This window comes from Erythrolamprus reginae, chromosome 12, assembly GCF_031021105.1.
Source record: "Erythrolamprus reginae isolate rEryReg1 chromosome 12, rEryReg1.hap1, whole genome shotgun sequence".
NCBI lineage: Eukaryota > Metazoa > Chordata > Lepidosauria > Squamata > Dipsadidae > Erythrolamprus > Erythrolamprus reginae.
In genome coordinates this window covers 32,156,411-32,182,765 of record NC_091961.1, presented here as the reverse complement: position 1 = coordinate 32,182,765, position 26,355 = coordinate 32,156,411, and the positions used below count along the sequence as shown (strand labels likewise).

General features: G+C 45.6%; 1 protein-coding gene across 1 annotated transcript in view; it reads right to left on the bottom strand.

Moving 5' to 3' along the window:
- Window positions 1-10,633, bottom strand: part of SIK2 (salt inducible kinase 2) — an 82,135-nt gene extending 71,502 nt beyond the window's left edge. Inside the window, exon 1 of the mRNA XM_070765624.1 lies at window positions 10,347-10,633. Within this exon, the coding sequence (XP_070621725.1) occupies window positions 10,347-10,574 (228 nt within the window). The 5' untranslated portion in view covers window positions 10,575-10,633. The remainder of the gene's footprint in view (window positions 1-10,346) is intronic.
- Window positions 10,634-26,355: the final 15,722 nt, after the last annotated feature.

Below are 26,355 nucleotides of genomic sequence, written 5' to 3'. Positions count from 1 at the left end.
GAATCCCTCCTGTCTAAATGAACCAAGGGCCCTGGAAGAAACATCACGATTATTTATTTATTTATTTATTAAATTTGTATGCTGCCCCTCTCTGCACACTCGGGGCGGCTCACAACAGCAACAGAAAACAATACATAATACAAATTCACAAGGGAGTAACCTTGAGGTCGACCTCTGACCCCCCACTAACACCGACTGCAACCGACCGGAGAGGTAGGAGGAGAACCACTGAAGAACAGTGCCTCCCACTCCCAACCCCTCCAGCCGGCGCAGAAGGATACCATGGTCGATGGTATCGAAAGCCGCTGAGAGGTCAAGAAGCACCAGGACAGAGGATAAACCCCTGTCCCGGGCCCGCCAGAGATCATCCATCAACGCGACCAAAGCAGTTTCCGTGCTGTAGCCGGGCCTGAATCCTGACTGCTGAGGACCTAGATAATCCAAGGGCCGTTGGAGTTGGAGCGCCACTACCTTCTCAACAACCTGGCATTGGGCCAGAATACACCCGGAACCGCCTTCTACCGCATGAATCCCAGCGGCCGATAAGGTCCCACAGAGTTGGCCTTCTCCGGGTCCTGTCGACTAAACAATGCCGTTTGGCGGGCCCCAGGGGAAGAGCCTTCTCTGTGGCGGCCTCGGCCCTCTGGAACCAACTCCCCCCAGAGATTAGAACGGCCCCCACCCTCCTTGTCTTTCGCAAATTACTTAAGACCCACCTTTGTCGCCAGGCATGGGGGAGTTAAGTTATCCTTTCCCCCTAGGCTATTACAAGTTATGCATGGTATGTTTGTGTGTATGTTTGGTTCTTTTTAATAAGGGTTTTTTAGTTGTTTTTATTAATTGGATTGTTCATGTTTTTTTACCACTGTTGTTAGCCGCCCCGAGTCTGCGGAGAGGGGCAGCATACAAACCCAATAAATAAATAAATAAATGAATGAATGAATGAATGAATGAATGAATGAATGAATAAATAAACCTTCCCCATAAAGGGAAGGTTGGAGACTGGCCGGTAGTTGTTAAGAATGGCTGGGTCCAGGGAAGGCTTCTTGAGGAGGGGGCGCACAAGTGCCTCCTTCTAGGGATCCGGAAAGGACCCCCTCCCCAAAGAAGCGTTGACAATCTCCTGGACCCAGCTCCGTGTCACCTCCCTGCTGGCAGAGACGTAGATAGTAAACCAGCATGGCCTCTCCTTATGACTACAGGACCAGTTGGAAAACTTTTGCTTCTCTTCCAAAATATCCATCTTCCGATGGATTCCGCTTTAGGGACCAGCGATGGAGCGACAGGCTGTAAACCAATTTAGTCATTAGTCTTTATGCCTTGGCTAAAGGCACCGCGGCCACAAACTGCTATTTAAATGCCAGCGCTCCTAAAAGGAAAGATCAGCCCCGATTAAACGGCGGGATGTAAATGCCAGAGAATTGTTCTTTTTGGCCACCAAAAAATGGACCTTTTCCTCCACAGCTCAATGCAGATCACTTTACTTGACGCAGTTTTCTGAATGAATGGAGAAGTGATATCTGTAGAGTTCCCATTGGAAGTAGTGACGCTGTCAGGGTTTTTTTTCAAGGTCATTATTTATTAAATCTGTATTACTTTCAATAAATTGACCAGCAATCTATTCAATCTTTGTTTGGGTGTTTGCATTAACTGGTTTCTACCAGGAACCTTTAAAAACCCCACTGGATGTCTCAATTTAATGTGACTGCTTTTAATTGTTCTTGCAATGTTTAACACAGCCACTTCTTTATCTAGCACAGTGTTTCCCAACCTTGGCAACTTGAAGATATTTGGACTTCAACTCCCAGAATTCCCCAGCCAGCATTTGCTGGCTGGGGAATTCTGGGAGTTGAAGTCCAGATATCTTCAAGCTGCCAAGGTTGGGAAACACTGATATAGCAAATCATAGGTAGTGACCCACGGTGGTGCAGTGGTTAGAGGGCAGTGTTTCAAGCTACTTCTGCTGATCCCCGGCTGCCAGCAGTTTGGCAGATCCAATTTGGGTAGGCTCAAGGTTGACTCAGCCTCCCATCCTTCCAAGGTCAATCAAATGAGGACCCAGATTGCTGGGGGCAATCAGGCTGATTCTGTAAACCGCTTAGAGTGGGCTGTATAGAGCGCTGGTGAGACCCCATTTGGAATAATACTGTGTTCAGTTCTGGAGACCTCACCTACAAAAAGAGATGGATAAAATTGAACGGGTCCAAAGACGGGCTATAAAAATGGTGGAAGGTCTTCAGCATCAAACTTATCAGGAAAGACTTCATGAACTCAATCTGTATAGTCTGGACTGGAGGACAGAAGGGAAAGGGGGGGACATGATCGAAATATTGAAATATATTAAAGGGTAAAATAAAGTTCAGGAGGGAAGTATTTTTAATAGGAAAGTGAACACAAGAACAAGGGGACACAATCTGAAGTTAGTTGGGGGAAAGATCAAAGGCAACATGAGAAAATATTATTTGACTGAAAGAGTAGTAGATGCTTGGAACAAACTTCCAGCAGACGTGGTAGATAAATCCACAGTAACTGAATGTAAACCTGCCTGGGATAAACATAGATCCATCCTAAGATAAAATACAGGAAATAGTATAAGGGCAGACTAGATGGACCATGAGGTCTTTTTCTGCCGTCAGACTTCTATGTTTCTATATAAATTGACACTTGTGACCCCTAAGAAACTGACATATATACAAATCAATTGCCAAGAGTGTGAATTCACATGGTTGTAAGTCACTTTTCCCCCAGCGCCGTTGTAAGTTCGAATGGTCACTAAACAAACTTAGTTGTAAGTTGAAGAGTCCCTGTATGATTACACCTGTCCTCTGTATGCCCCCAAAACCTTCACACTGAACATAACAGACCGTTTGCCTTTCCAAAACAACGTCCTTAAAGCAGGATTTTTCAAACTATGACACGCACTAGTGCAGGGATAGGCAAAAGTTGGCTCTTCTATGACTTGTGGACTTCAACTCCCAGAATTCCTGAGCCCATCATTCTAGCTCAGGAATTCTGGGAGATGAAGTCCACATGTCATAGAACAGCCAACTTTGCCTACCCCTGCACTAGTGTATAAGATGCACCAGGATTTCAAAGAGGTATAAGAGCCGGGGTGGCGCAGCAGGTAGAGTGCTGTACTGCAGGCCACTGAAGCTGACTGTAGATCTGAAGGTCAGTGGTTCAAATCTCATCACCGGCTCAAGGTTGACTCAGCCTTCCATCCTTCCGAGGTGGGTAAAATGAGGACCCAGGTTGTGGGGGCAATAGGCTGGCTCTGTTAAGAAGCGCTATTGCTAACAGGTTGTAAGGCGCCCTCAGTCTAAGGAGAAGGGCGGCATAAAAATTGAATGAATGAATGAATAAACAAATGAATAAACAAATAAATAAATAAATAGCACTCTGCAGGCTTCCCAAACACCCTGCTTGCCCCATTTTTTTGCAAAAATAGGCCTCTCTTTTGTAAAAACAGGGGTGTTTTGCCTTCCCCAGCTCCCAGGAACACCCTGCAGGCCTCCCAAACCTTCTGCGCACCCCATTTTTGCGAAAATCAGGCCCATTTTTCATAAAAATGGGGTGCAGGGTGTGGCTTCTAGTGGCTATATTCAGTGCATAAGACCCCCTGACCTTTCCACCCTCTTTCAAGGGGGGAAAAGGTGTGTCTTATACTCTGAAAAATACGGTACTCTGCCAATGCTGGATTCTGGAGAAAGGAGGTTGCATTCTGCGGAAAACCGCACCATTAACATGTGAGGTGTGATTTTATGATAGTTAACAAGTGGAACCACAAAGCTGCTCCCACAGCTGTTACCACACTTGTCCAAGCAGTTTAAGGGCTGGCTGAGACAATCCATCCCTGCTGCGTACAACAATCACACTTTGAATACCTGCCTCCAGATTAGGCCCCGGGGCTAAGGCCTCCGGAGAATTTTCCTGCTAATCACAAAAGAAACGGAGGTTTCTCGAAAAGCTGCCAACCAGCTTTTTTGCACTTTGGAAGAAAAGGGGCAAAGAAAATGGTTCTCTTTCCTTTATCTTCCTTTCCAAATAAGCAAACGGATTTACTAGCTAAAGAAAGACAGAGAGGGTGCAGGATTAGGACAGGCCCAGACTAGCTGTTCTCCTTTTCTGATGCAGGGATGGCAAAAAAAGAGAGATAGAGAACAAAAACCATGCAACCCATTCTATTAGAAACATAGAAACATAGAAGACTGACGGCAGAAAAAGACCTCATGGTCCATCTAGTCTGCCCTTATACTATTTCCTGTGTTTTATCTTAGGATGGATCTATGTTTATCCCAGGCATGTTTACAATCAGTTACTGTGTATTTACCAACCACGTCTGCTGGAAGTTTGTTCCAAGGATCTACTACTCTTTCAGTCAAATAATATTTTCTCATGTTGCCTTTGATCTTTCCCCCAACTAACTTCAGATTGTGCCCCCTTGTTCTTGTGTTCACTTTCCTATTAAAAACACTTCCCCCCTGAACCTTATTTAACTATTTAACATATTTAAATGTTTCGATCATGTCCCCCCTTTCCCTTCTGTCCTCCAGACTCTACAGATGGAGTTCATGAAGTCTTTCCTGATACGTTTTATGCTTAAGACCTTCCACCATTCTTGTGGCCCGTCTTTGGACCCGTTCAATTTTGTCAATATCTTTTTGTAGGTGAGGTCTCCAGAACTGAACACAGTACTCCAAATGGGGTCTCACCAGCGCTCTATATAAGGGGATCACAATCTCCCCTTTTCTGCTTGTTATACCTCTAGCTATGCAGCCAAGCATCCTACTTGCTTTTCCTACTGCCCGACCACACTGCTCACCCATTTTGAGACTGTCAGAAATCACGACCCCTAAATCCTTCTCTTCTGAAGTTTTTGCTAACACAGAACTGCCAATGCAATACTCAGATTGAGGATTCCTTTTCCCCAAGTGCATTATTTTACATTTGGAAACATTAAACTGCAGTTTCCAGTATTCTCAGCTACTGCGAGCAAGGGCTGCAAGGGCAAAGGCCTAGCAGTGAAAAAGTGGATTTGTGCCATCTAAGAGTCACCAGAAATCAGAAACTGTTGGGAAAATGGACCACGCTTCTGGTTAGCAGTTAAAAAACTGGCATCATTGTAGTTGTCGGCTCGTATCTCCAAAGCTCAAGTAGTTGTTATAAGGGGTCACGTCCTCTTTCCTGAATCCAGATTGATTTTCAAATTATTTTTATTACGAGATTTATTCATCCACTTATTTATTTTCCAAAGCACCAAAAGGCGAGAGAAGATATGATAGATGGAAATTAATCAAGAGAGAGAAGCAACCTGGAAGTAAGGAGAGGTTTCCCGACAGTGAGGACAAGTGGAACGGACGTTGTCTTCAGAATTTGTGGGTCTTCCAACACGGGAGGTTGTTAGGAAGAGACTGGGCAGCCCACTCGTCTGTCTCCTGCTTGAGTAGGGGACTGGACTAGAAGACCTCCAAGGTCCCTTCCAGCAAATATTCTGATTGAATTCTTGGAAAATTACAGTATTTTTCTACCACCACCATCCCTCCAAATTTATCTCATTTCTCCAATAGGTTTCTCGAATTTCCTCTCCAAAATGAATCATAAATCCCCACCTCTTTATTCTTAATTCCAAATCTCTTTGAAGAGTCATGTTTTCAAGCAACTTCATCTCAAGATCATCGGCGAAGAAAATCCCTTTTCAGAACCATCAACTTGTCTTCAAGATGCTTTATCACCCATCTCAACTCATGACATTGATCTCACAACTGTTGCTCTTGGGTTGTTCCTTCCTCCGCCTTTTTTGGCAGTTGGTTCTAAAGTTCCACATCCTCAGGATACCATTTCTGATTCCCCCAAGGTTCCTCACTTCTGTCCCTTTTGGAGGAAACTCTTTGAATTTCAGAAAGTAGGTTCAACATTTATTCTTCTGAAGAACATCCTGGATTTTAGCTCTTTTTGAAGCTTCTTGATATCACTGGAGTTTCCATGGGAGGGTGGTTTAGATCAGGGGTGTCCAACCTTGGCCACTTTTAAATTTGTGGACCTTCAATTCTGGGAGTTGAAGTCCCACAAGTCTTAAAGTGGCCAAGGTTGGAGACCTCTGGTTTAGTCTGTCACTCAAAATGGTAGAAATGGTGGTAGATTTTAGGAGAAACCTTCCCATCCTACCACCTCTCACAATACTAGACAACACAGTATCAACAGTAGAGACTTTCGAATTTCTAGGTTCTATCATATCTCAAGACCTAAAATGGTCAGCAATCAATAACGTCATCAAGAAAGCACAACGAAGGATGTTCTTTCTGCACCAACTCAGGAAGCTCAAACTACCCAAGGAGCTGCTGATCCAGTTCTACAGAGGAATCATTGAGTCTGTCATCTGCACCTCTATAATTTTCTGGTTCGGTTCTGCAACCCAACAAGACCGACACAGACTTCAGAAGGGAATCAAACAATGGCTGCCAACTTGCCTTCCATTGAGGACCTGTTTACTGCACGAATCAAAAAGAGGGATGTGAAAATATTGACTGACCCCTCGCATCCTGGACATAAACTGTTTTAACTCCTACTCTCAAAATGTCGCTACAGAGCACTGCACACCAAGACAATTAGACATAAGAACATTTTTTCCCTGAATGCCATCACTCTGCTAAACAAATAATTCCCTCAACACTGTCAGACTATTTACTAAGTCTACTAGTTTTTTCTCATTGTCCCTATCACCCATTTCCTCCCACTTATGACTGTATGACTGTAACTTGTTGCTTGTGTCCTAAGATTTTTATTAATATTGTTTCCCGACTGCTTATTTGACTCCTATGACAATCATTAAGTGTTGTACCTCATGATCCTTGACAAATCTATATTTTCTTTTATGTACACTGAGAGCATCTGCACCAAAGACAAATTCCTTGTGTGTCCAATCACACTTGGCCAACAAAGAATTCTATTCTATTCTTTTTCCTTCGGATAAGGCTCATTTCCAAAATATACTCCACTTCCGAAGGATCTGGCATAGCAAGTTCCACTAGAACCCATCCCTGGATCTACACCTTGGAGGAAGCTATTTTCATGTCCATGGAGCTTTCCCTGAATCGAGAGCCAAAGACCATCCAGAAATGAAGCAAAGAGTGGAGGCCCTTTGATCTTGGAAAGATGTCTTTCTTTTTGAAGACTTTCCTTTCAGTCATGTTCATGCACAAAGTGTGAGAAACATATTCAGCTGCCACCAGAGAGCATTGTCATCTACACCAGTGTTTCCCAACCTTGGCCACTTGAAGATATTTGGACTTCAACTCCCAGAATTCCCCAGCCAGCATTCGCTGGCTGGGGAATTCTGGGAGTTGAAGTCCAGATATCTTCAAGTTGCCAAGGTTGGGAAACACTGATCTACACCCTGTGGGTGCCATAGTTCCCTCTAAGCTGAGCAGTGAGCAATCGCTCACTTAAAAATCATCATCAACTCAGAGTTTTCCAAACCTGCCCAGAGGCCGAGAGGGAAAGAGTGAGAGGGAAGGAGAGAGAGAAGAAGAGAGGAAGAGAGAGAAACAGATAGAAAAAAGAGAGGAAGGAAAAGAGAAAGAAAAAGAATGGGAGTAAGGAAGAGAGAAAGAAAATCAAAATCTAGTTTGAAAGTAGCTCCACTATTTAAGTGGCATTTTGATATTGACAGAGTTGCCCTATTATGAGCTCACTGTTATAGACACACAGTACAGTATTTTATTTTGAAATTCTCTGAGGCAAAACAGGGTGGGTTTTTTATTTGTTTGTTTATTTGTTTGTTTATTATTTATTATTTTTGTGCTGCCCAGTCCCAAAGGGACTGCCGCTCAGACACTACACTTTTCCACCCCCCCCCAAAAAAAAAATTAGAGGGAACACTGGTGGGTGCACCCTAATTATTTGGAGATAGGAGGAAAGAGGGCCGGGGATCTCCAATGTGAGAAAGACCTCCCTCTCTCTTTTCCAAAGGAGCTGCTTATCGAGGTGGTGGTCCTCACATCGTCTTTGGCAGCCTCCCACGTTTTTCCTTGGAGCACCTACTACAATTTCTCATAATCAGGAGAGGCAGTAGAATACTGTATTTTATTATTATTTACCTTTTAAGAAAGAAACACAAAAGCTACAAGGTTTCCAAAGCCCCTTACAAGTGTAGCGCACACAGATTCAATTTTTGTTTATGTCATTCCAGGTTTTACATAGTCAACATCCACAAACAACCATTTTTAAAGTAGTAGTAGTAGTAGCAAGAAAACAAAGGCAACACCGATAGTGACAGGTGCCTTGGCTGCAATCCCGAAAACAAATGGAGCGGCCCACGAATACCTTCGGCATTGACAAAAAAAATCTCCATCAATCAATTGCAATTTGGATCAGCCTATATATATTCTGTGACCCCCTTTAACACCATTAAACCACGTTTGCCAATGTCAGGTGCTTGGAAAGGAACCGAAAGGTGGATAAAAAATACCAAATCCAGTTTGAACATCTGGCTGACTGACACATAAAATGCGTACGCTCCCCAATTGTAGAAAAAATACCCTGGGTGGCTCACGACAGCCCAGCCAAGAAATTACAACAAAGCATAAACAAGGAAGGAAGAAAAAGAATAAATAAAGTTTCTCAGTTCTTGACTTAAGAGTTGTGTGAGGGTTCCGTGCATCGAGGAAAGAATCCCAGGTAGAAAAGCCAACGTGTTTGAACCTGCCACTAATCTCCTGTCTGCTACCTTCTACGAGGGTCTCCTTTGAATCTAGGGGAACCTTCCCCCAGATGATCTTATCATGGGATCCACAGAGATCTCTGAAAAGGTCTGAAGCAGCGTTTGTCACGAGAGCCGGGAGGAGACCAAGGGCACCGCTTCCAAAGTCAGCCGAGCTCCACACATCTGGGGGGGCACCTCTGCACCAGGCAATCGGCGTGTGTGTGGGGGGTCCCCCTTTCAGGGTCTGCACCCCCTCGCTGTCCCAAAGCTGCTTCCCCGTCCAACCCCCCTCCCCCCAAAAAGGCTACTGGATTGTCTTTGCTTTTGACCTTCGGGACAACCTGGATGACCGAGAACCCTCACAGGTGCCCTGTTTGATCTTTTCTTTCGGGGAACCCTGACCCCGACAGCTCACCCCCCCCCCCCCATTAATTAATAATTATTATTATATTTGTGTTGGTGTTGTGTGTATTCCTTCTGCCCTGGGCCAGGTGGGCAGCAGAGCCGGTCGATCTGCAGCATCACTGCAGTCCCAACTCGGAGGGGGGTGTGCATGTCACAACATCACAGGGGAGGGGGACCCCCCCCCTCAAGCTATGTGGGTGCCCCTCCTCTCCCCCACCCCCAATTTAGGGACAGGGTATGGAGTGGAGGCATATTGAAGAGCCGGATCTCCCCCTCGGAGGGGATCTGCTTACTGGATCCCTGCTTCAGATCCCAAAGGGTGGAGAGGCAGATCGAAGAGCAAGATTCCCCCTCCCTCCCCAAAGCTATGGGGATCCCGATTGATCCTCTGCCCCCACAATTTAGGGTCCCAAATGTGAGGCAGGGTCGGGAGGGGGAAGCCGATTGAAGAGCGGGATCTCCCCCAAGCCAAGGGGATCCACATACTGGATCCCTGCTTCCCCCAACTTCACACCCCAAATGGTGGGGAGGTATATTGAAGAGCAGGATCCCCCCTCCCCAAAGCTATGAGGATCCCCTGACCGATCCCCCTCCCAAATGTAGGCTCCCAAATGTGGGGCAGGGTGGGGAGCCAGATTGAAGAGCAGGATCTCCCCCAAGTCGAAGGGGATCCGTTTATTGAAGAGCAAGATCTCCCCCTCCCCAAAGCTATGGGGATCCCCTTAATGATCCCCCACCCACCCAATTTAGGGTCCCCAACATGGGACAGGGTCGGGAGGAGGTGGAAAAGCAGGACCTCCCCCCAAGCCATGGGGATCCACTTACTGGATCCCTGCTCCAGATCCCAAAGGGTGGGGAGGCAGCTTGAAGGGCAAGATCCCCCCACCCCCAAAGCTATGGGGATCCCCTGACTGATTCTTTGCGCCCTCCCCTCCATTCAATATGAATGTGCAGGATTCGTGTGCATGCATGTTGTTGTGTCCATTTTATACTAGTTTTATTAGGATTTTTCATATTTCTGGACTTCTTTTATTGTCCTGTAATTCTTTTCTTCTTGAGCCCTTCGGGATTGGGCGGCAAAGAAGTCAAATTAAATGGATAAAATAATTCATTTCGGGAAGCCCCCTCCGCTCCTCACCTTCTTCGGCCCCCTCCTCCCTGCCCCCCCCCCCCCGCCACACAGACACGTGTCTCCGGCGCCGCGTCCCCACGACCTTCCCTGGCTTTCTCGCTCTCTCACCTCGCTGCGCGTGATGCGGTGCCGGCCCAGCTTGACCACGGCGAAGTTGCCCTTGCCCAGCGTGCCCTCGATCTCGTAGAAGCCGACGCGCACCGGCACCGAAGCCCCGCGGGGCGGTTGGGGCTGAGGCTGAGCCGCCGCCGGCGACGAGCAGGACGACGGCGGCGGCGGGGGCTGCAGGAGCAGCGCGGCGGCCGGAGGAAGCCGCCGGGGCTCGGCCATCACCATGCTGCCCGGGCTCGGCTCCCGCGCCTCACCCGCCGCCGCCGCCGCCGCCAAGGACGGAGAAGCCGCTGAGGGGAGCCGCTGAGGGAGGGGGGCAAAGACGCGGGAACGCGCACGCGCGCTCCCCCCTCTCTCGCTCTCAGCTGCCCGCCCCTCTCGCGTCACCGGGGGCGGAGCGCGTCGCCCCGGCAACCCGAGCGACTGCCGCCAATCTGGACGCTCGGCTCGAGGGGGCGGGGACGCTCCCGCCAAATAAAAGGAGGGGGAAAGCAAAAAAAGCACAACAACCCAGCAGGAGAGATTCCCGTCATGCCCCGCGCGAGGCAGTCCCTCGCACGGGGCTCGGGTCGTGAGGGGGAGCGTCGTCCTTTTTTTTCCCCCACCTCCCCTTTTCTTTCCTTTCTCCTCCCCCTCATTGAGAGCCCCCCCCCCCATGAGAAAGGCGTCGGTCCCGATAATTGTGTCACGGACACAAAATTCGTGTTTGGTCCTTGAGCTGCTCCCCCCCCTCGTTAGGTTTGGGTCGACACGCGTCCTTTGGACGCGCGTTCCCACGTGCTCGGGCGAGCACCGCGCTCAAGTCGCTTACGGCTCCCCCCTCCTCGTTCGGCTCGTGCGCCCCGCTATATCTCTTCTTCTATTCTTTCATTGATATATTTTATTCCTATATCCCTCCTATATCTTCTCTTCTATCCCTTTATCTTTTCCTGCTATTCTCTCATAGTTATATTTCACTCCTTTATTTTCTCCTCTATTCCCCCGTTAATGCATTCTACCTGATTATATCCTCTATAACCCTCATTGTGTATTATTGTGTATTGGACAAAACAAACAAGTAATAAATAAATAAATAGATATACAGTATCTTCTTTCTTAGATATATTTTACTATGTGTATACCCACTAAAACCCTCATTGTGTATTGGACAAAATCAATCAATAAACAACTCTACATTCCAATATTCCTATTCTATAGGAATAGAATAGGAATATTGGAATATAGAGAGTAGACTAGAGTAGAAAGAATAGAATATAAAAAATAATAGAATAGGAATATTCTAATAGAATAGAATATTGGAATATAGAGTAGAATACAATTGGAATACAGTGGTCCCTCGACTTGCGCGTTCTCGATTAGCGCGAAACGCTGCAACGCGGTTTTTCAAAAAATATTATTTAAAAAATAAAATATTAAAATATTATTTAAAAAAAAAAAATTTAAAAAAATTTTTTTTTTTTTTTAAAAAAAAAATTTTTATTCTGTTCCCTGAATGGAGACCGCTGGCCGCTCAATCGGGCCGGCAGGGAACAGAATGGAGCCTTCCGCGGCGGGGCTGGGGGAGCCGAGCCCAGCCCCGTGACATTCGCTTTCCTGCCACCCGCAGCCGAGTGATCGTGGGCTCCTTCGCAACCTCAGAGAGCTTCCTGGTTTTCGTGAGCTTTCATGCCCAGGAAGCTCTCCGAGGTTGCGAAGGAGCCCAGGATCACTCGGCTGCAGGAAAGCGAATGTCACGGGGCTGGGCTCGGCTCCCCCAGCCCCGCCGCGGAAGGCTCCATTCTGTTCCCTGAATGGAGACCGCCGGCCGCTCAATCGGGCCGGCAGGGAACAGAATGGAGCCTTCCGCGGCGGGGCTGCTATGGGGGGGGAGACGAGCCCAGCCCCGTGACATTCGTTTTCCTGCCGCCGGCAGCCGAGTGATCCTGGGCTCCTTCGCAACCTCGGAGAGCTTCCTGGGCATGAAAGCTCACGAAAACCAGGAAGCTCTCTGAGGTTGCGAAGGAGCCCACGATCACTCGGCTGCAAGCGGGAGGAAGGCGAATCCCACGGGGCTGGGCTCGGTTATCCCCCCGGCTCCCCTCCTACCAGCCCCGCCGCGGAAGGCTCCATTCTGTTCCCTGAATGGAGACCGCGGGCCGCTCAATCGGGCCGGCAGGGAACAGAATGGAGCGTTCCGCGGCGGGGCTGGGGGAGCCGAGCCCAGCCCCGTGACATTCGCTTTCCTGCCACCCGATTGAGCGGCCCGCGGTCTCCATTCAGGGAACAGAATGGAGCCTTCCGCGGCGGGGCTGGTAGGAGGGGAGCCGGGGGGATAACCGAGCCCAGCCCCGTGGGATTCGCCTTCCTCCCGCTTGCAGCCGAGTGATCGTGGGCTCCTTCGCAACCTCAGAGAGCTTCCTGGTTTTCGTGAGCTTTCATGCCCAGGAAGCTCTCCGAGGTTGCGAAGGTTACATCTTCCGCTGCCAGCCAGGCCATGCTGGCGGCAGCGGAACAATCGCTGGCTGTCAACTTTTCTTTTTAAAACTGGGCAGGAGCTGACTTGCCTCCCCAGTGCTAAAAAGAAAAGTTGACAGCCAGCGCTGCGAAACCGCCGAAACCGGAAGGGGCGAGGTGGGGGAGAACGGGAGGCTCAGCATTCCGTCAGCCGCAGCGCTGGCTGTCAATTTTTCTTTTTAAAACTGGGCAGGAGCTGACTTGCCTCCCCAGTGCTAAAAAGAAAAGTTGACAGCCAGCGCTGCGACTGACGGAATGCTGAGCCTCCCGTTCTCCCCCACCTCGCCCCTTCCGGTTTCGGCGTTCGGCAACGGAGTCCGGCGCTGGGGCCATGCGGGGCCGCTCATCCAGGGGGGCGTGGACTGGCAAGCGGCAAGTGATCTGGCGGGAAGACCAAGGGAAGGTTCCTTCAGCCACCCAACACCTGATCCGCTCCGCAGCGCGGCAGCAGCGAGGAGCCGAAGATGGGGTTTCCCCTTTGCCTTTACCCCATCTTCGGCTCCTCGCTGCTTCCGCGCTGCGGAGCAGATCAGCTGTTGGGCGGCTGAAGGAACCTTCCCTTGGTCTTCCCCGCCGCCCACACGCAAACTCCACCATCTGCGCATGTGCGGCCATGAAAAAAATGGCGCACATGCGCAGATGGTGGTTTTACTTCCGCATCCAGTATAACGCGGAAATCGGTTAGCGCGGGAGGTCTTGGAACGTAACCCCCGCGCTAATCGAGAGATCACTGTATTGAAATATAGAGTAGAATAGAATATAAAAAAGAATAAAATAGGAATATTCTGATGCAATAGGAATAATAATAATAATTTATTAGATTTGTATGCTGCCCCCCTCCAAAGAATATTGGAATGTAGAATAGAGAAGTACTCTATTCTATATTCCAATATTCCTATTCTATCCTATTCCTATATATAGAGTAGAGTAGAATAGCATAGAATTGGAATATTGGAATGTAGAGTAGAACAGAACAGAGTAGGAAGGGACCTTGGAGGTCTTCTAGTCCACCCCCCTGCTTCACTATCTGTCCTTCCAAAGGCCACTCAGGGTTGATTTTCTTTAGGGTTGGCTGACGCGATTTCACACTCCTAGGGACACCACAATCTCCAACACCACAATTTGACAGTATCAATTCTTCAGTGTGTTTAGTTACGGACAACACAGAGTTCCCAGCAAATACATCCATAGGCTTTGCATCATGCCACATAACTTACATGCCCCGCCACCCTGTCTTGATTTAATGGGAGAGAAGCAGACATCGGCCAAAGGGGATGGTTGCCTAACGAAGCCAGCTCGTCCCTGAGGTGCCGCTGTTCTTTTTTTGATCTCCGATGTGATCCTATAATTCACAAAAACAATTAAAGGCTCCCAGCCTTTGCGACTCTCACTTGGGTGATTGCAAAACTCTTCCCAATTATACAGTAACGCAAAAGCACTGGTGACTTGGGACTTGGCTTGTAACTAAAGATTAGCTGGGGAGCATTACGTTTAAGCAAAGTAAAACCCAGCAGAATAGGAGACATATATGAAACATAGGCTCCCTATTTATATACTGGATGCTACTTACGTCCAGTCGTGAAATAAGTATTGCTTTGGGTTTAGTAGGTTTCATAAATACGAAGCACTAGCTGCAATTGCGAAGTGAAGAATTCTGTTTTTAAATACGTTTTTTATTTAAAAAATAAAATAAAAAGTAGATTAAAAACATTCAAGTGTAAAGTAACAAACGGGAGAAGAAAAAAGCTAAAAATTGCAAAAAAAAAGGAAAAAAAATAGAAAAAAGGTCTTTACAACAATTAATCAGTATAGTTTTTTATTTACATCTTATTCTATGGTTACAACATAACTGTTTTCTTTCTGTAATCTAATCATCATCATAATAATTGTTCATTTTGTTTCAATTTTAAGCAAAAAATCCACAAGGTGTTTCCAGTCAGCAATAAATGGAGATAAAACTCTTGTATACAACTCGGAAAACTATTCATTAACTGCTAAATAAATAGAAACATTTTTTAAAAAGTCTTTGGAGAGGGGTGGCATACAAATCTAATAAACTATATAACTATAGCTATAGAAGATTGACGACAGAAAAAGACCTCATGGTTCATCTAGTCTGCCCTTATACTATTTCCTGTATTTTATCTTAGGATGGATCTATGTTTATCCCAGGCATGTTTAAATTCAGTGACTGTGGATTTACCAACCAAGTCTGCTGGAAGTTTGTTCCAAGCATCTACTACTCTTTCAATAAAACAATATTTTCTCCAGTTGCTTCTGATCTTTGTGATTAATAAATGAATAGTATATTTGCTCTGATCAAACAAGTCAATTTTGCCACCTCAGTAAATTTTCCCATCCTCAACCTCCATTCTTCCATTGCAGGGCGTGCTAAATCTTTCCATCTTTCTGCAGAAAATGGTCTTGTTCCTTTTATCACCTACAAAAACAAAGTTTCATGACTTTTTTCCAACTATTCACCCATCAGCCCCAAAAAGAAGATTGTGCATTAATACAATATCTCCCTTTTGTAAATTTCAGAGCCATTTTCTTTTCGTAATTCATATGCTAGCTCCTTCCCTGATTCTTCTGCAAAGTCAATTGTTTTAGCAGTATACAACTGGTATTTATACGCTGAACAATTCTAAAATACAAAGTTATTTACATATTTGTGATCCAGCCATTGATTTTGTTCCTTCTCCCCCACCCAACTCCACCCCAACCCACTGGGTCAATTCCTTGTATTCTTTCATGCCATGCTTAAGTTTTCTATAATTAAATTTGACAGGAGGCCAAATCAATTCTTGGCAACAGCTGTTTTTGCCTTGCAAGTATCTTAAAAGGGATAATTTAGACTGGGATGGGAGGGCAGTCAGTAACATTCACATTGGATTTTTGCATGGAAGAAGCTGCACTCCATCATTTCTACTTACTCATTCGCTTTCTCCAAAGAGGAGTTAATTCTGGGATGGTGAGATTCCTAGGACTTTTAGCGGCGATTTTCAAAACCATCCTGACGCTGAGCGCTTAAGGCAGCGGTCCCCAAACTACGGCCCGCGGGTCACATGTGGCCCACTGAGGCCATTTATCCGGCCCGTGGGTCAGTGACACAACACAGTGTTCCATCTAATTTTCTATGAATAAAATGCGGTATTTTGTTAGTAACTAATATCAGTCATCAAAAAAGTTGCAAAAGTTTTTTTTTCTAATTTTGTCATCCAGTTACATTCATTTTCTTTTAATTAAATTCCCTCCTTAATGTTCCTTCAAAAAGTGCAACACCAATTATATTCTAACTTATTAACCATTATGCCAAAGTGCTTCCTTCTTTCTTTATACACTTTTCTATAAGCCAAGAAAACCTACAATCAGATGTTAACAAAAGAAAATTAAAAACAAAACATAAACATATATGAATTTCAGACTTCTCTCTCCCCCTCTAAATAGTACGTTCCCATTTTGTTTTTTACTTTAAAATAAGGTATGTGCAGTGTGCATAGGGATTTGTTCATAGGGTTTTTTTTATAGTCCGGCCCTCCAACAGTCTGAGGGACAGTGAACTGGCCCCCTGTGTAAAACGTTTGGGGACCCCTGGCTTAAGGCCACGATGTCCAACCTTGGCAACTTTTGGGACTTGTGGACTTCATAGCTGAACAGGGGAATTCTGGGAGTTGAAGTCCACAGGTCTTGAAAGTTACCAGGGTGAGATACTTCTAATTTAGAAGCTTTTTGCAAACTCATCTGCAACATGCAATCTTCCTGACGGCTTGGGTGTTCCTCCCATCCTCTTTGCCAGGAGGTTTGGCTCCTCTGAGGATGGGATTAGCGGCTTGTCTGCAGACAAGAAGATCGGAGGTGTGGTCCATGCTGTGAGAAGGAACAGCCACCTGGTTCACTTCCAAGCTGGGAAAAAGATGCTAGAAAACAAATATGGAGGCTGATTGGAAAGGAAGTTTAGAAACATAGAAACATAGAAGACTGACGGCAGAAAAAGACCTCGTGGTCCATCTAGTCTGCCCTTATACTATTTCCTGTATTTTATCTTACAATGGATATATGTTTATCCCAGGCATGTTTAAATTCAGTTACTGTGGATTTACCAACCACGTCTGCTGGAAGTTTGTTCCAAGGATCTACTACTCTTTCAGTAAAATAATATTTTCTCATGTTGCCTTTGATCTTTCCCCCAACTAAATTCAGATTGTGTCCCCTTGTTCTTGTGTTCACTTTCCTATTAACGATGAGCAACAGAACCAACAGCAGTTCTGGCCACAGTAATGGGTTCCATGGTGCCATTATGCACGCCCCTGACCTCTTAGGAATCGGGAGAGGTCGACAATGGATAGTCTAAGGATAAAGCTTTGGGGATTGGGTGATACTACAGAGTCTGGTCGTGAGTTCAATGCATCAACTACTTGGTTATTTATTTATTTTATTTATTTATTGTTAGAGTTGAAAGGGACTATGAAGGTCATCGAGTTCAACCCCCTGCCCAAGCAGGAACCCTATAGTACACCAGTCAAGTGGCAGTTCAATCTTCTCTTAAAAATGTCCAGAGTGTTGGAGTTCACAATGTCCGCTGGTAGGTTGTTCCATTGGTTGATCGCTCTGACCATCAGGAAGTTCCTCCTTATCTCCATGTTGAATCTCTCCTTGGTCAGCTTCCAGCCGTTGTTCCTCGTCCGGCCCTCTGGTGCCCTGAAGAATAAAATGATCCCCTCCTCTCTGTGACATCCCCTCGTATACTTGTAGACTGCTATCATGTCCGCTCTGGCCCTCCTTTTCTCTAGGCTATCCATGCCCAGTTCCCTCACTAAAGTCGTATTTCCTGCAGTCGGGTTTGGAGCATTTTACTTTAAGTTTGTATCTGTTGTGCGCTCGAGTGTTGCTGTGGTTGAAGCTGAAGTAGTCGTTGACAGGAAGAACGTTGTAGCAGATGATTTTATGGGCTATGCTTAGATCGTGTTTAAGACGACATAGTTCTAAGCTTTCTCAACCTAGGATTGTCAATCTAGTTGGGTAGGGGATTCTGTTGCGAGTGGAGGAGTGGAGGGCTCTTCTAGTGAAGTATCTCTGGACATTTTCTAGAGTGTTTATGTCCGAAATGCGGTGTGGGTTCCCGACAGATGAGCTGTATTCAAGGATTGGTCTGGTGAAAGTTTTGTATGCCCTGATTAGCAGTGTGAGATTACCAGAGCAGAAGCTACATAGGATTAGGTTAACAACTCTTAAATTTATTTATTTTTATTTTATTTATTAAATTTGTATGCCGCCCCTCTCCGCAAACTTGGGGCAGCTCACAACAGTAACAGAAAACAATATATAATACAAATTCAATAATTAGAAAGCTAAAAACCCATAATTTAAAAAAAACCCCATGCACACAACATACCATACATAAACAGTATAGGCCTGGGGAAGATATTTCAGTTTCCCCATGCCTGACGGCAGAGGTGGGTTTTAAGGAGTTTGCGGAAGGCAGGGAGGGTGGGGGCAGTTCTAATCTCTGGGGGGAGCTGGTTCCAGAGGGTCGGGGCCACCACAGAGAAGGCTCTTCCCCTGGGACCCGCCAAACGACATTGTTTAGTCGACGGGACCCGGAGAAGGCCAACTCTGTGGGACCTAATCGGTCGCTGGGATTCGTGCGGCAGAAGGCTGTCCCAGAGATATTCTGGTCCGGTGCCATGAAGGGCTTTATAGGTCATAACCAACACTTTGAATTGTGACTGGAAACTGATCGGCAACCAATGCAGACTGCAGAGTGTTGGTGTGACATGGGCATATTTGGGAAAGCCCATGATTGCTCTCGCAGCTGCATTCTGCACGATCTGAAGTTTCCGAACACTTTTCAAAGGTAGCCCCATGTAGAGAGCATTACAGTAGTTGAGCCTCGAGGTGATGAGGGCATGAGTGACTGTGAGCAGTGAGTCCTGATCCAGATAGGTCCGCAGCAAAGCTTTTCTGGCGACGTTGTTGCAGTGGGCTTTGGCACTTAGGTTATTTGAGATGAGTATTCCAAGGTCTTTTTTGGAGGGAGGGTTGTCTGCAAGGCCTTGTGTATTCAGCTTGTATTTGGTGCTCAGATTCCTTTTGCCAATGCAAAACTGATTTTATACCTGATTCCAAGGGGCCCAGGTTTCCCACGTTGCAATGAAAATAAAAGTTTTGGATCCTGCTCCACCCACAGTTCTCCAGACCATGCGGAGCTGGTGATATGCCCTTCGCATTTCTGTCCATGGTGACTTATTCCGTTACGCTCACCGGTTGTTTTATTGCCTTCCTGATTTAGCTATTTTAGAAAGTTCCGGTGAATGAGCAACTGCAGAGCGGATTAGTCAGCATTCTTCCCCCAGAGATGCTGGAGACAACCAAGAAGCGGCTAAGAATAGTTTCAGCAGACAATGATATCCTACCCGTCTATTCATAAACCCATTCATTATTCCTTCTCCTGGAAAAAAAAAGAAAAAGAGCATTTCACTCATTCAAGGCCCTGATCTGAACTCTATAATTAGCATGAATGTATACACAGACGCAGATTAACAGAGGTGGAAGGGACCTTGTAGGTCATCTAGTCCAACCCCCCTTTGCCCAAGCAGGAGACCCTACACCAGGCGTCCCCAAACTAGGCAACTTTAAGACTTGTGGACTTCAACTCAAGACGGACTGGCTGTGGGTCCTGCCTCCCAGGGACAATTCCATCTGTCCGTCCATAACCCTGGGGGGGGGGAATTATTGACCCCCTCAGAGAGGGTCCGCAACTTGGGCGTCCTCCTCGATCCACATCTCACATTAGAGAAACATCTTTCAGCTGTGGCGAGGGGGGCGTTTGCCCAGGTTCGCCTGGTGCACCAGTTGCGGCCCTATCTGGACTGGGAGTCATTGCTCACAGTCACTCATGCCCTCATCACCTCGAGGTTCGACTACTGTAATGCTCTCTACATGGGGCTACCTTTGAAGAGTGTTCGGAAACTTCAGATCATGCAGAATGCAGCTGCGAGAGCAATCATGGGCGTTCCTAAATATGCCCATGTTACACCAACACTCTGCAGGCTGCATTGGTTGCCGATCAATTTCCGGGCACAATTCAAAGTGTTGGTTATGACCTATAAAGCCCTTCATGGCACTGGACCAGAATATCTCCGAGACCGCCTGCTGCCGCACGAATCCCAGCGACCGATTAGGTCCCACAGAGTGGGCCTTCTCCGGGTCCCGTCAACTAAACAATGTCGGTTGGCGGGCCCCAGGGGAAGAGCCTTCTCTGTGGCGGCCCCGACCCTCTGGAACCAACTCCCCCCGGAGATTAGAACTGCCCCTACCCTCCTTGCCTTTCGTAAGCTCCTTAAGACCCACCTTTGTCGTCAGGCATGGGGGAACTGAGACATCTCCCCTGGGCATAAACAATTTATGAATGGTATGTCTGTATGTATGTGTGTTTAGAAAATGGGGTCTTTTAAATATTTTTAAACAGTAATTTAGATTTGTTGTAAATTGTTTTCACTTTGTTGTGAGCCGCCCCGAGTCTGCGGAGAGGGGCGGCATACAAATCTAAATAATAAATAAATAAATAAATAAATAAATAAATAAATAAATAAATAAATAAATAAAAACAATGTGACAATTCCAATATATTAGAAGACATCTAAAAACCCATTATTAAAACCATGCAACACAATCATACCATACATAAACAATATAAGGCCGGGGGTATCTCAATTCCCCCATGCCTGATGACATAGGTGGGTCTTCAGTAGCTTACGAAAGGCAAGGAGGGTGGGGGTGGTTCTGATCTCTGGAGGGAGTTGATTCCAGAGGGCTGGGGCCGCCACAGAGAAAGCTCTTCCCCTGGGGCCCGCCAGACGACATTGTTTAGTCGACGGGACCCGGAGAAGGCCAACTCTGTGGGACCTTATTGGTCGCTGGGATTCGTGTGGCAGAAGACGGTCCCAAAGGTAGCTCCCACAACTTCTGAAGGCAACTTCCGTTCCATCAGTTGATTGTTCTCACTGTCAGAAAATTCTTCCTTATTTCCAGGTTGAATCTCTCCTTGCTCAGTTTCCATCCATTATTCCTTGTCTGGCCTTCAGATAATTTGGAAAACAGCTTGATTCCATTCTCTCTGTGGCAGCCCCTCAAATATTGGAAGATTGCTATCCTGTTTCCCCTGGTCCTTCTTTTCATTAAACTAGCCAGGCCCAGTTCCTGCAACTATTCATTGTATGTTTTAGCCTCCAGTCCCCTATTCATCCTGGTTGCTCTCCTCTGCACTGTTTCTAGAGTCTCAACATCTTTTTTTATAGTGTGGTGACCAAAATTGGACAACCTGTAGTCATTAAGTGCTGTACCTTATGATTCTTGACAAATGTCTCTTTTCTTTTATGTACACTGAGAGCATCTGCACCAAAGACAAATTCCTTGTGTGTCCAATCACACTTGGCCAATAAAGAATTCTATTCTATTCTATTCTATTCTATTCTCCCTCGATTTTCATGGGGGATGCATTCCGAGACCGCCCGCGAAAGTCGAATTTCCGCGAAATAGAAATGCGGAAGTAAATACACAATTTTTGGCTATGAACAGTATCACAAGCCTTCCTTTAACACTTTAAACCCCTAAATTACAATTTCCCATACCCTTAGCAACCATTTAGATTATTACTCACCATGTTTATTTATTAAAGCTTATTTTTTTAAAAAATTTGTTAAAGGTGGACGAAAGTTTGGCGATGACATATGACGTCATCGGGTGAGAAAAACTGTGGTATAGGAAAAAACCGCGAAGTATTTTTTAATTAATATTTTTGAAAAACCGTGGTATAGACTTTTCGCGAAGTTCGAACCCGCGAAAATCAAGGGAACACTGTATTCTATTCTATTCTATTCTATTCCTTGTGTGTCCAATCACACTTGGCCAATAAGCATTTGCTGGCTGGGGAATTCTGGGAGTTGAAGTCCAGATCTCTTCAAGTTGCCAAGGTTGGGACATACTGGCTTAGATATCCTATCTGCTCTTTGGGAAGACAGGCCAGTCCATCAAATAAAGAGCCTTTAATTATTTCCAGAGCATCTTTGAAAGGAATATATGTATGTATGTATGTATGTATGTATGTATGTATGTATGTATGTATGTATATATATATGTCACTTGTTTTTTTGCTGAATTTGAAAATTAAGGGAGACTCTCTCTCTCTCTCTCTCTCTATATATATATATATATATAAAAGGGCATAGCTGCTTTTCCAATAGGGTTTTAATGAAACCTTTTTCCCATACAAAGTCTGCCAACTATTTAGAAAATGCAGGTTGCAGCTATTTTAAGTACAAAATAAATGGCGCCCTCTAGTGATGACGTGTTTTTTCCCCCCAGGACATTTTGGGTGTTGCAAAAAATAAAACCAACGACCCACCAACCTCTCAAAAATGTCCTATTTTTAACCGTGAATTCATATTAACATTAATGGATTAATGTTAATTAAATTAATTAATATTAAATTAATGCTGAATTTGCAAGTATGCACTGCTCTGGGCTTGTGCACATCCATTCTTTTATCGTAGTTCCAAAGTTGGAATCCGTCTTCATTTCCGGCTGATGTCTTCACCCCACTTCAGCTTAAAAAAACAAAACAAAACAGTTTTATGCTCTTGCTTTGCAGCTTCTTGAAACCGCTGGTTTGATCTTTGCAGGGGCCAACCCGTCCCCAGCAGCATCCAAAAATGTGATCATCCTGGCGTGACAGTGATTGATACGATGCGAAAAGGTTGGAGCCAGGCGTTTTTCCAAACACAGCTCATTTCCTCTTTCTCCTAAATCAACAACAGATGATTCTGTACCCGCTCGGAAAGGAAAGGAACTGAGAGCCAAGCAGCCGTGATAACACCAGCAACTCATCCAACAGCTTTGCAGAAAATATAACCAATAAAGAAGGGAAAACTGGAGAATCGTTGGCTATTATGGCTTAATCCACTGAAGTTTCGCAACTTGCTTTGTAAACATTTCTCTGTCTCCTAATCCCATCTCCTTCACACTTCTAGGCTGCATTAAGAGAGGGATAGGATCAAGGTCACGCGAAGGGTTAATGCCACTTTATAAGGCCTTGGTAAAGCCACACTTGGAAGACTGCAGTCAGATTAGAGTCTTTGCACCGAATTGACTTCCGAATGGTATTGATTGATGTTAAATAGTGAATTGTTGAACCAAATGCTTTGAACTTTAAAGACAGTTTTGGAAATCCCTCCATATACTTCACTTTCTTCCAGAGATTTTGGTGCGCATCTTGGGTTCTGAGTGCTTAGGATATAATTTTTTAGTTTAACCCTGTTAACGTTTAGCTCTTTCTTAGAAAATGAAAATGAGATCTGATGTTATGAAGGGTGCCAATATCAAAAGATAAATCTGCATCTTGCCACAATTCCCTACTGTACATTCCCTCTAGCTGCCCAGCCCTCACTAGTTGATGAAAGAACGTCTTATAATAATACAAGAAACTTCTTTCAAGCTCAAATTCCACAAATAAGGAAATTATTTCCCCTTGAGCAAATACTGCTGGTGAAAATGAATTGCTTTACAAAAATAAATTACAGAAAACACCAAGCAAGAAAAGAATCGAAGTGCATTTAACTGCTGAATGATGGATGTGTCTTAATAAGATACTAGGAAGACTGATAACTGCCACAAAGCAACTCTTGAATAGTTATTATTTCTCTACTATAATTAGCCTTTCATTGTTCGTTATCATTCCAACTGCTGCTAACGGAAGTCCTGAATAGCTTTGTTTTTGGATAATTAACATGTACATTTCTCACTCCAACATTAGGTTATGAGTTACCACCATTTATATTCTTCAGTGTAGGAAGCTCATAAATTCTGCTGGAGATACCCTTTGCAGTGGTTCTCAACCTGGGGGTCGGGACCTCTTTGGGGGGGGTCAAACAACCATTGCACAAGGGTCACCTAAGACCACGGGGAAAAGACAAATTTTCCATGGTGTTAGGAACTAAAGCTTCTATTCTGGCGCCTTGGAACGTAGTTTTACAATCCGACCAATCAGGCCTTTACAGTGGGTGTGTCCCTCTGACCTTCCTGCCAATCAGCTGAAAGCTTTGGTGGGAGAATTGGGGCTAGACTTATGGTTGGGGGTCACCACAACATGAGGAACTGTATTAAGGGGTCGCGGCGTTAGAAAGGTCGTCTTGACTATTGCAATGCGCTCTACATGGGGCTACCCTTGAAGAGTATTTGGAGCTAGTGAAAAATGCTGCGGTGCATGCAATAACGGGTATACCTAGGTATGCCCAGGTTACTCCATCTCTACACGACCTGCACTGGTTGTCAGTCAGTCTCCGAACGCAATTCAAGGTGTTGGTTATCACATTTAAAGCCCTAAATGGCTCAGGGCCAGACTATTTACAGGACCATCTTTGACCTCATACCTCATTGAAGCCAGTAAAGACCCACAAAGTCAGCCTTCTCCAGGTCGTGTCTGTCAAAAAATGTTGTTTGGTGGGGCCTCGGGGAAGAGCCTTCTGTGTGGTGGCTCCGACCCTATGGAATCAATTGCCCCCCAGAGATTCACACTCCCTACCGATCTTCCGGAAAGCCGTTAAGACCTGGCTTTACCGGCAGGCCTGGAATTAGATTAACTGCTGTGTGTGCATTGTTCTTTTAAAGTTATTATTTATCCTTATTACTGATTTTATTTTGTATTTGTGATTGTGAGAAAAACCCAATGCACAACAGATGCAAACTTAAAGTAAATCACTCTAAACTGCAGGAAATACGACTTTAGTAACCGAGTAGTTGATGCCTGGAACTCACTAGCTGCCTCTGTAGTATCATCACCTAACCCCTCAAAACTTTACCGTTAGACTATCCACTGTTGACCTCTCCCGATTCCTAAGAGGTCAGTAAGGGGCGTGCATAAGTGCACCAGCATGCCTCCCGTCCCCTGTCCTAATGTAGATGCTTGGAACTAACATCCAGCAGACGTGGTTGGTAAATCCACAGTCACTGAATGTAAACATGCCTGGGATAAACATAGATCCATCCTAAAATAAAATACAGGGAATAGTAGAAGGGCAGACTAGATGGACCAGGAGGTCTTTTTCTGCCATTAATCTTCTATGTTTCTCTTTTACTACCGGTAGTACGTATATAAATATTATATCTTTGCATACCACCAATACCTACTAGACAAAACAAATAAATAAATAAATAAAAAAGAAGCCTATAACCAATCATCTGTACCAAACACCTTTATTTCTTTGCTCCAGAGATTTCCAACATTTCATTCAATCATGCCTAAGAGAAACTTGGCATTAAGGCAATACCGAAGTGCAGGAAAAAAACCCACCTGGATCGAAAGGAAAACAGTACAAACGCCGGTGGCTTTTTCTAGCCACAGATGCTTGGCGGTCTGTCAATCATGACATGGGACTATGAGTAAGGTTCTTCAGACCCACCCCGACAAGCAACCACAAGCTGGGCCTCACCTCATTTGGCCCCATGTAGTCATTCTTTGGCGGTTGGTTCTCATGATTGAGAGTCATAACATGGGACACTGCTTGGTTTGTGCAGTAGAGAAAGCCAAGGAGAAGAGTTAGACATCTGCCAGTCATGTGGCATCAGGAGGTCATGCCCAACCACAGTCTTGAAACACCCCCCGCCCCCCTTGGTGTGTCTTTTTCACCCTGCAACGTTGCATAATCCTTGAGTGAGCCAAATCTCACTGAGCATCAGGAGTTTTCTCTAGCCCAGGGATGGCACGCAAAGCCATAGGTGCTGCCATGCGAGATGTTGCCCTAGCTCAGCTCCAATGTGTATGTGTGTGCCGGCCAGCAATTTTTGGCTTGCACAGAGATTCTGTGAGGGCATTTTTGGCTTCCAGGGAGCCTCCAGGGATGGGGGAGGGCGTTTTTACCCTCCCCCAGCTCCAGGGAAATCTTTGGCACCTGAGGAGGGCAAAACACGAGTCTACTGGGCCCACTAGTGGTTAGGAAACAGGCCATTTTCAACCTCCAGAGGCCCTCTCGAGAGCAGGGGAAGCTGTTTTCACCCTCCCCAGGCATTGAATAATGAGTTTATGTGCAATAGCCTGGGCCCACACTCTTTTGGCACCCAAGGAAAAAAATGTTTTGCCATCGCTGCTCTGGCCATTGTTTCTTGGAGTTTCTCCTCTCCAATCTTTGGAGACTTTCTCCCCCAAAAGTTGAGCTTTAGAAGGGAAAGCACCAGGAAAAGTTCGAATCAAGCTAGACTTTTGGTCCTTTCGAGGTTCTGGCAAACGTTCCACAATGTCCTAGCAATTCAACCGCGGTGGTTACAGGCTTCATGCATTCAAACCCCAGAACAAAAACCTCAGCCCATGACAATGCAAGATGGCATCACATGCACATATCCAAAGCTTTTGAAACATTGCAGAGCAACGCATGCACAGAATATCACACAGACTTGTTAAATTTTTTTTTGAAAGTTTCACATACACACCCTTTCATCTGTCACACATCAACTAACAAAGGAC